At 37.4% G+C, this 10,567-nt stretch overlaps 3 protein-coding genes across 3 annotated transcripts; 2 read left to right on the top strand and 1 right to left on the bottom strand.

The window, feature by feature from the left end:
- The first annotated feature begins 1,523 nt into the window (after window positions 1-1,523).
- Window positions 1,524-3,477, top strand: LOC123315650 (microfibrillar-associated protein 1). The gene is made up of 4 exons (XM_044901446.1): window positions 1,524-1,744; window positions 1,828-2,142; window positions 2,199-2,408; window positions 2,465-3,477. The coding sequence occupies exons 1-4, from the start codon at window positions 1,675-1,677 to the stop codon at window positions 3,205-3,207; spliced, it is 1,338 nt and encodes a 445-aa protein (XP_044757381.1). The 5' UTR covers window positions 1,524-1,674; the 3' UTR covers window positions 3,208-3,477.
- Window positions 3,478-4,019: 542 nt separating this feature from the next.
- On the bottom strand, window positions 4,020-5,416 carry LOC123315322 (DNA damage-regulated autophagy modulator protein 2). The gene is made up of 5 exons (XM_044900974.1): window positions 5,097-5,416; window positions 4,890-5,011; window positions 4,603-4,829; window positions 4,400-4,544; window positions 4,020-4,346 (listed from the first exon to the last, which is right to left on the bottom strand). The coding sequence occupies exons 1-5, from the start codon at window positions 5,165-5,167 to the stop codon at window positions 4,156-4,158; spliced, it is 756 nt and encodes a 251-aa protein (XP_044756909.1). The 5' UTR covers window positions 5,168-5,416; the 3' UTR covers window positions 4,020-4,155.
- Window positions 5,417-6,276: 860 nt separating this feature from the next.
- LOC123315320 (chymotrypsin-C-like) lies at window positions 6,277-10,284 on the top strand. Its single transcript, XM_044900973.1, has 5 exons — window positions 6,277-6,723; window positions 8,526-8,750; window positions 8,905-9,083; window positions 9,145-9,821; window positions 9,902-10,284. Exons 2-5 carry the CDS (start codon window positions 8,526-8,528, stop codon window positions 10,096-10,098), a joined length of 1,278 nt encoding a protein of 425 aa, XP_044756908.1. The 5' UTR covers window positions 6,277-6,723; the 3' UTR covers window positions 10,099-10,284.
- The last annotated feature ends 283 nt before the right edge of the window (window positions 10,285-10,567 follow it).

The following is a 10,567-nucleotide window of genomic DNA, read 5'->3' as shown; positions in this document are numbered from 1 at the left end:
TTAAGATTGCAAACTAATGAAATCACGAATTGGACGCCCAGCAGTAGTAAAAATTATGTTTACGGAGAGTTCTTAGGAACATTGCATGGACCGATACTTGAAAATCACTCACATTGACGTTAAAATCTTGCTTTTTCGCTCTTGGTCCATCGATGGCTAAAGTTGAAAATGATTTCGGGGAGATCCCTTAGCAGCCCAGCCCTAGAAGGGACAAGACTGTTTACCTAAGACCCTTCCATCATTTTTTTTCTTCGACCTCGAGGTCACCCTGGTCTCCGGAAAGTTCACTCTGAAATGGAAATGGACAGTAAGTTATATATTCTCACGAACTGGTTGTTGGAAAATGGCAAATAATTGAAAAAGCCCTCAGTTTTAATGACTCTAAGTACATAGTTTCGTTGAGCGTTGCTTCATAAAGGAATTGTTTCAAAACTAGAGTTGATATTTGGGGAAGTATTTCAATTATACAAAGGTCGTTTTGAGGTACATTTTCAGTTATTTATTTGGGTAGATTACTTACTTTTAATGCAAATTTTTGCAATTTTTCAAGGAGTAAAACACTTCACAACACTTCTTTCGCGTCCCCTACGTTCAATTGTTTTGAAACGACGCCGGTGCGTTCGTAAAATTTCGAATTTCAGAGTCGGCTGTGGCGGCGCAATAACGTGAAATGAGCATCTCGCGCATGAAAGGTAGGAACGGGTATCTATGTTTAATTTCAATCGTTTTCGCCCGATATTATATTTTGGAATAATTTGAGAATTCAACAGAGAGAGAGTTCAACAGAACCTGTTGAACTGAACTTTATTGTTTATTTATATAAATCGGCTACAAGTTTTTGTTATTGATCACTGAACAATTATATTATTTCATCATTATGTGACTAGCGAAAACCGAATACTTGGCGGAATAAGCCTAGAAGTTTATCCTTTTTGAAACAAAATGTGGGATTTATGGGCCTTTTTTGACCCCAGGACAAAATATTCGTGTTTCTATGTATTAGTTATATGAACATATAACGCGAAAATATGAAAACCTCGAGCGTGCCTTGAACCAAGTTCCGAATAACTTTCTTTCTTGAAATTTCATTATTTTTCGTATGTAGAAATGTTCTTTTAGGATCAATTGAAGCTAATATCGCATTGTTTCGCGTCCCAAATGGGATTGATACAAAATTACGTTCGAAACATGTACAGATATTGAGATTTATAAATGTAATAACCATCAGTTTGAAGCAATGCTATTTCCAATCAATTCGACTAAGTAATTCTTAAATCTTCCAAGTTATTCTGGAATCGATCAAATCATATTTCTTTTAATTGATATTTACTTACATGATTTTATAAAATTCACAATTTCACACCACTAGATTTCATATATTTCATAAAGTTCAGACCACAGAACACTAAAGAAACTGTCTCTAGTGTCTCTGTGTCTGGTTATTCTGTGGTGACCATAAAGTAAGTCTGTTCTGTGGTGGTGACTGAATCTGTCTGTGAACGGGTGAACTGTTCGACACATGACACATGTTCTTCTATAGTTTGACATCTCGTCATCTGTGTTGGTTATAAAAATCTAAACAAGTTAAAAAAGGTTGAATATGAAATAAAATACACATAGCTCAGGATTTTATCTTTGATACTTAGGTTTTACATTTAATAATCTTCAGCCAAAATGATGAATCCAACCTCAACTTACGCTATACAAAGTACAGCAGGAGCTGTTCCAGTTCGAAATGAAAAGGGTAAATACTGAAACCCAATATTCATTTTTTGTGAAAAATGTACCTCTGATTACATTCGTACATTAACCGTTTATTACTTTTAGGTGAAATATCTATGCAGAAAGTTAAGGTACATAGATATGTTTCGGGTAAAAAACCAGATTATGCTCAAGATGCTGGTTCCAACAGTGAAAGTGACGATGAGGACTTTTTGGATAAAAGAAATCAGCAAAACTTTCCTCCTTCTCCAGAGCATCCAAAAAGTGATGAAGAATTAAACGATCCTAGATTGAGACGTCTCAAAATAGCAGAAATTGAAACAGAACATCGACCTGAAAGGAGGAGACATATTATAGTCCCAGAAGTTTTGGAATCTTCAGATGAAGAATCAGACAGAGAAGAACAGTCTACTATAATTGGTAATTAATATCGAAACCTTTCAAAGGATTATCTCAATCTCGAATCTTTTTTGTAGAACAAAAGCATATGCTTGAAGCGGGACCTGATGAGGATGAATCTGAAGCCGAGTTGAGCGATACTGAAATAGAGCGTAGGAGAGAATTATTGAAACAAAAAATGATCACAAAAACTGAGGAAGAGCATTTGGTTAAAGAGGATGAAAAATCGGATTCCGATTCAGAGTCGTCAGAATATGAGGAATATACAGATTCAGAGGAGGATACTGGTAAGTCCGTCAATTACTGAGAAATTTTTGAATTGATATCGAATGTTTTATTGAAGGTCCACGGTTGAAACCAATATTTGTGAGAAAAAGAGATAGAATAACCATAATTGAAAAAGAAAAGGAAGAACTTAAGCAGAAGCAAATGGAACAGGAAGCTTTAAAACAAGCAGAAGAAAGAAGAAGACAAACGTTAAGGTTAGTAGAAGAGACTATAAGAAAAGAACAGCAGTTAGCCTCCAAGGAAAATAACGAGCCCAACTTGAACGACGTGAATACAGATGATGAGAATGATGAAATCCAGTATGAGGCTTGGAAACTGAGAGAACTGAAACGAGTGAAAAGGGACAGGGAAGAAAGAGAAGCCTTGGAGAAGGAAAGGCTCGAGATAGAGAGGTTGAGGAATATGACGGAAGAAGAAAGACGGTTAGAGTTGCGATTGAACCCCAAAGAAGTCACCAACAAGGCAGTAAAAGGCAAATACAAATTCTTGCAGAAGTATTACCACAGAGGTGCCTTCTATTTGGACAAGGAGGACGAGGTCTTCAAACGCGATTTTGCGCAGGCCACTCTGGAAGATCACTTTGACAAAACGGTACTACCTAAAGTTATGCAAGTTAAAAACTTTGGTCGGTCGGGCAGAACCAAGTACACTCATCTGGTGGATCAAGATACTACGCAGTTCGACTCGCCTTGGTCCAATGAGACACCACAGAATTTGAAATTCCACAGTAGTCAGGCGGGAGGAGCTAAACAAGTCTTTCAGAAGCCATCGTTGAAGAAGAAAAAGACTGATTACTGAAAATTTGCTCTGTAAATATATGAATCGTTTTATTTGAGGAAATATCGAGAGGTTTTGGTTGATTACCGAACAAACAATATTTTTATTTTTGCTGAAGTTTTCAAATTTTAGGACTCATTTGGCATAATCTTTAAGAACTGAGCGAAGCCTGTTTATTTTATTTTTCTTCGGTTCAGCTCCATATTCGCTCCCACATTTGTTCGGAATTGATGAAATATGAAAGCAAAGAATTTAGATGAATATTGGAATATAATAAAAATTTAAATATGACTGATTTTTTATTCGCATCACATTTGTAGGGCATTCCGGATCATCTGACTTTGACAGAACCGCCATTTTACCTGAGGGATGAAAAAGTTTACTTGTCACTTAGTGGTGAAGTCGTAGAGAAAGTCTATGGGTGAAGTAAAAGTGCGGTATGATCATAGATATACTTACCTGACATAAGTAAGTTAAATTTCTATGGGTATGATAGAAAACTGTTTTTTATTTACATTATTTTGTGATCATAGAGGATTTAGGTGCCCCTCATTGTGAGGTCATCTCGAAATGCATCTTTTATGCGATTTTCTATGATCCATGTAGGAGACGATAAGTTTTCGGAATTCTCACAACATATATTGGAATATCTTTAAATATTGGGCAATTGAAGTTAATATTGGGCAAATGAAGTTAATTTTAGGCGTTTCAGTTCATTTAACTACGACGAAAAACTGCAGTTTTGCCTATGCAATTCAACATACGCGGCAAATATAAAAAAATTAAATAACAACCCAAATGTTTCATAAATCTTGAAAAAAATTTACGCACAATAAAAATAGTAATATCGCTTTTTTCCACAAATATATAAAAGTTCAGAAATAATACAGAATTATCGTCAAGTTCTTCACAGAATGCTGATGAATATCATCTTAACTTCATCATTTGAAGCGTCATCCCTCGAAATCTTCATTTTAATTTATTCGAGACGGTGATTTCGTTCAAAGTGAGCCCCCTAAAATCATACGCGTAAGTTGCGAGATACTGGAGCATACAAAAAGCCAGGATCCATTCGCTGAGCGTACTCGCGAAGTGCCAGCCCCATCCTGCTTGGTCAGAGGTCCATTTGGTGTTTATGGTCTCCTCCGCATGTTCGTTTCCTGCAACAGACTCGGTTTACTGCAAGTTATACGGTGCGGAACGAAATATTTACCAGCGTTTTTGCCAACAATAGCCGCTATTATAGCGAAAAGGAACACAAGAACGAAGAAAATTAAAGTTCCAACAGCTAGAATGACCCTTATCCAGTTTAGCGTCTTATTGCCCACGAGTGGATAGATTTTAAACGAAATATAACTCTGCAATGAAATCAGGACAATCAAGGACAGTTTCTAAATGAGTGAAAGAAACCCTCACCTGGAAACATAGGTAGACACCGCCGACTCCAAAAGCGAAGGTCGCTCCAATCAAGTGAACGATTAGAGCATTCTTTTCTTGAAAATTCCCAACTATGCTGATCCCTAGGGCCGTTATGATACCCAAAACACACGCTCTTCCATTCAGTTTTTCCACAACGAAAGGAAGTTGATTGTTTTGGTGGAGATCTTTGATTTGGAGGTATCTAAGGTACGCACCGCAACCGACTGGAATGAAATTGAACAGAATCGAATTGATCAACTGGTATTTTAAGGGGAGGAACTTACCAAATAAGGCCCCCAAGTTGAGCAACTGTCCAAATATACAACTCTCAGGGGAGAAGGTTCCCGTGTCGCTTATGTAAGGAAACAGGGGAGTTACATCGTCAGTAGAAACTGCTATGATATACCTGAAGAAGTATTTGTTATAAGTATTAAATGAATCCCGTAATTTTCATCAGCAAATAAATTATTCGAAACAAAATCACTACTTACGATAGTATAAATGTAGCAGGGAAATAAATCGATATTAGGATAGGTAAATATTGAAGATTTTGGATAGCCATTTTCACTTCACATATAGACCTCAATCAAACATATTCTATCCACGCAACCTTTTCACCCGAACTATTTCGGTTTTCTCCGCAGAATATAACATATCGATCACTTATTCATTGAAAATTCCATAATCTCCTGGACAATTACGACATTTTCCATTTGTACTGATAGCCAACGATAAGTATAAAGATAACTTGATGATTCTACATTCGATAAACGCGTCTTCAGCGAAAAAAATGAAAATTTTCATGTCAATAACGCATGTATGTTACTCATTTTCTCAGTGATGATATAATAAAGTATGTATTTTTTTCTGAAAACCCGTGATGACTTATTTTCAAACAGAATATCATTGTTTATTCAAGACAAATTCTGAGTAATATGAATGAGTAATGAATTGAAGTCATCGCACGCATTTGAAAAGGAAGTATTGCAAAATTGATACACATCCTGTGAAAAAAATAGTTGTGCGGGGTCATTTTGATATCTGATTATGCTCAAGCAAGCATCATCAAATATTTTGGCGCAGAATGATTTAATCGATAGGGAATACAATGGAAATTGATAAAGCCACATCTGTTGCATCCTCAACTTATGATAAAGAATACGGTTAAGATCTCAAGTGTGTCGTTAACTTTAATCGTATTATTTATTTGGAGGAAATAACATGCGTTGGAAAATATTATCAATCAATCAAGTTGATGAAATGATTCCCCTATCTCTCATCATTTAATTTTTATCTTGAATCTGGGAAGTAGCACTAGTTCATCTTGAATATTACGAGGACCTACAATAAATTAGTTTCTGACATTTGAAAACAGATACGGCGCAGAAAAAGTGATATCGTAGGCAGATAATTTTTTTCTCGTGAAAATAATGAATTGCCTAGTTGAGTTTAACGTGGAAGACAAATAACACAGTGGAAGTCGCTGAATAGTGAATGCGGAAGTTTAATTGTCCGTTTTTCGGCTTCTTTGAAGAAAATCAAAAATTATTTCTCAACTTCCATCTTAAGGGAGCTGTATTCAAGCAGGAGCTGCTCAAAAAAATATATAAAAAAAGCACACTATGTGTTGACAAGGAATCACCCCTGAAATTTTTCGCAACAATTTATTCCCACCCTGTATATTTATTCTTGAGAGTCTACTTCGCACCGGTTACAACCTATTCACCCACTCTAGATCAACTATCCAAAGTAGGAACTCCTTGGCGACAATTATTGTACTACTCGACAATAGCTATCCTTTCTTATCGCCCAACACCTGACGCATCAACTACGAATGTTTTGCTGTCAGTAAAAATGCTTACAGCGTAAACATCGAACTCTTTTTCAATCTATTCGAAGCGGAAGGTAGTGTATTGTTTTTGTATGTTCTCCTTCGATAGGAAATTACGAATTACGTGATTTGAGGCCGAGCCTTGAACAAGATCAACAATCTAGACAGGTTTTTCTGGATCCATAGATGTGGCGACGGAGGTGAAGAAGGAGCTTCTAGAGCGTCCAAACTCGCAATATTGGCAAAACTGTGGTGAGATCTTGTGCAGTGCGACCAACAGGCATAAGGTGGGTTCAAAATTAATCGAAATTTTCGAAATTCTTATCACTTCAACTTCATCCATGGAGTAACTACTATAAGGGAGTTGACACTGATTATGCTAGTCTGAGAATGGTTCTTTTATAGAATATGCATTTATTGAATGTTCATTTCATTATTTTGATGTGAAACTCTCTTAATCTCGAACTGTGTACCCATCATGCAGATTATCCATGCAGAGTGGGTACTTTTGTCATTTCTGTGTACATTGCAGATGGTAAAATCTAGTATAGTAGGGGTATTTTGAACATTTGAAGCCAAATCAATGACTTTAAAAATATTTTAATGGGGCACACTGATTTCCACTGAATTTTCATTATTGCGGAGCTCTAATCTTAATACTGCTAATATGTTTTAAAAACTGAGTACATTTTTCAGCTTGCTAGGTTCAATAGGTGTGGCGAGTTATACAAATGTTTTTTTTGACATTTCCCTCCCATCTCTCACCTACGAAATTATTGCTTCACTTATTTTATGAAAAATCACGAATTGAAGACCAGTCATGCTACAAACTATAAAACACAACTTCAAATCTAAATTTTCAGTGAAAAAACTGAATATAGGATATGAGTTTTCTTATCTATAACTCATTTTGTACGTATACCTACGTTTCTTTCGAGTCACAAATATTTTTCGTCCGCCTCTGTATTTACGTAATTTTAATTCTTTCATTGCGTGCTATAAATCACTTTTCCACGTGTTTTTCATTCATCGTTTTGTATCATCGCCACTATTAGTATTATATATCCGGCTTAATTAAGCTTATTAGTGTTTTTATACCCAGATTTAAATTAGTTTTTAACACGCAAATCATTGATTTAACACAACAAATTAACCTCCGTGTGATTTGCCTCTGATGGTATGTTATGTATTTTTTACGAAGTTATCGTACAATACTCCTTTTCTTGACAGAGAATTCGGTAACGAGTTAAATGTTTCTGTCGTGGAAAAATTTTGGGCCTTATTAGTCGAAGTAGCCTGTGTTGATAGAATAGTTAAAAAACCAGAGTGGAATTGCATAAAAATCCATGCAAATTTCGAATAATCCACTTATAAGGTTCCATGTCACGCGTGTGAAAGGTCCTTTAGCCGGAAATGAATATCCATAAGTAGGAAAGGAAACGATCATCATGCGATTCCGATGCGATAATGATATGGGCAAACTGTTAATGAATTCGTTGATGGAATTATCGGATATCGGATGTATCAACGGTCTGATGAAACTTTGACCTATTTGGAATGCCATGGAGAATTCCGTGTTATAATACGCGAGAGGATTTGGCCAGAATCAATTAGATTGATTGGAGTTTCTTCTAGTCAATTTCTTCTGGTAGTGAAACATTTGAATTCAATACGAAAAAGTTTAATTTTGATTTGGGTAGTAAATAATGAATTTCTTGTTAGAATAAAGATAGATTTTTCTTTGCTTCGTTTTGACAAACGATTAATTTGAAATTTTAATCTTTTTGCCCAACCATTTTTCCTGATTATTACATGTTTTGAGTGTGTATCATCGTACATATTAACTAAATGTTCCTCCTATGATATGAAATGAAAATAATCGGTACACTTTCAATCGAATTCCCCCAACATTTGCCTCGAATTCTCCAGTAATATTTCATGAAATCGATGTGGGTTCCTGATAGAAACCCCCAATAACATCCCCTATTCGATATAACTCACATATTGGCCCAAGATATTATTGCCTTCTAAATCGTCCTCTTATACAACCCTTACATCTCGGTTTATCCCATAATTTTCGATATTCCAGATGCCCGCAGCGATAGTCCTGCTTCTAGCGGGAGTCCTCGTAATCGTTCCCGAGTGCCACCCCCTTCCCCTTGATCCCGTCTCCCCCTGCCCGGACATATTTCGATACGAGGAAGTTTCGGAGGAAGGATGGAGAGCCAACTTGACTTTGAACTCGGAATCTGATCTGGACGGGGTCTGGGTGAGGCTGTTCACCAGGCCAAAGTTGCGAGGCGTCGTGGTTTCGGTGAGTTCTGGGGGGTTTTAATCCCTCGGGGGCTGTTTAGGGCACGGGGGTTATTATATGATGGCAATTGCCATGTTGATTAGGGAGTTAAGATATAAATATATAGACGTTGCTCGTAGAAGAAGTAAATCAATGCATTGAAGGTTTTTTTTAGGACGATTTCGTCGTTAGGTATAATGAAACTGAGGAAGTCAGGTTGGCCAACAGAAACTACATGCTTAAAGCAGACACTCCAGCTAGTCTAACTGTAAGTGGTGAACTCCTGGATGGAAAGGTCCCAGTGTTAATTTCAGTGATCCTCAATGGGAAAAAGATATGTCCTCCAGAACAAATGTGAGTTTTTACAAAATAAAATACTTATTTGTTCTCCTAATATCCATTAAATTTTTTGCAGCAGTGAAAGCAGCTTGTACATTGGAGATTTCAACAACAAAAAATTCATTTCATCGGTGAAATCCCAAGGCGTCACCCACCACAATTCCTCCAACACCACAAAATGCGGTAAAGCCCTACTGCTGAATTCCTTGATACCCAACGACAACATCAAGGTGCTCCCAGGGGAATGGCCCTGGCAGGCTGGTCTTTTCAAAGAGATCAACGGGACTCAATCCCTACTTTGCGAGGCCACTCTCGTTTCGGAAAACACCCTCTTGACCTCAGCCCATTGCGTGACGTGGCAGGATTCCAACACCCCCATATCCACTGGTCTCCTCACAGCGAGGCTAAAGAATCTCAACGTTCAGGAAGCCGACGAAGACGACATCCACAAGGTGAAAGCCGTCGTCGTTCATCCGGATTATAACGAGACAACTTTGACGAACGATTTGGCTGTTGTGAAGCTGCAGAAGGACGTAGAGGCGGATGAGGCGGTTCAGCCCATCTGTCTTCCCAGCTCTGGGAAGCTACCCGAGGAATCCTTCATTTTGGGGTACGGTTTCAAGGGGGACGGAACCCTGTTGAATTTGGGAGTCGCTAAGACTGTTCCTTTGAGCGATGACAAATGCGCCAGCTTGGAACCTTCGTATCTAACCCTGATGAACGACGATAATTATTGCGCCACGTATGTTCAAGGTGGGTGAAAACTTAATCAACAATTATTCCGTTGAAAATTTACGTAAATCTTGGATGAATCTGTCAATTTGTTTTTTCAGATCATGAGGTTTGTATCGGGAGTTCAGGAAGTGGAGTGATGGACATAAAATCCGATTCTGAGTATGTCTGGGAGTTGAGAGGTGTGTTGAGTGTTGGTAGAGCCCTTCATGAGAAGTTTAGATGCGATCAAAGCAGCCCTATATTGATTGCAGATATCTCGAAGTATCTCAAATGGATAAAATCTAATATTTCTTAGGGATAAACATCGTGAAGTCAAGTATTATATCCGAAAAGGCTGTAGTGCTACTATATTCTTGAACTTTTGTCTGTCTGCATAAGAAACGTTGTGTGACGTCCATGAACTGTGATTATTTTAATTATGTATTTAATGAGAGGCACATTAAAGCATCTATATTGATGGAAACAGAGAAGAAAGAGATAATTTTTTGTTCTTTCATACAGTTTTTCAATCTGGAAGATTCTATAAAGAATCTAGTGGGTCAGAGTCGTCCAATGAATAGAAAGCTCTGATAGAAACACGTTCAGGTAAGTTCGACTTCTTCTGGATTTTTTTTTTAATTTTCAAACGGACCTAATGCAGCTTTTCGTGTAATAAACAACGTGGCGAATCACGAAGGTGTGGAGACTGTAGGTATGTTGGCAATTTACCGTATCGCATCTTGGGCAAAGATATAGCGTGGCAGGTCGGTGAGAATTTATTGAGG

The sequence above is a fragment of the Coccinella septempunctata genome, chromosome 6 (assembly GCF_907165205.1).
Source record: "Coccinella septempunctata chromosome 6, icCocSept1.1, whole genome shotgun sequence".
In the NCBI taxonomy this organism is placed as follows: Eukaryota; Metazoa; Arthropoda; class Insecta; order Coleoptera; family Coccinellidae; genus Coccinella; species Coccinella septempunctata.
This window is presented reverse-complemented; position numbering and strand designations above follow the sequence as displayed.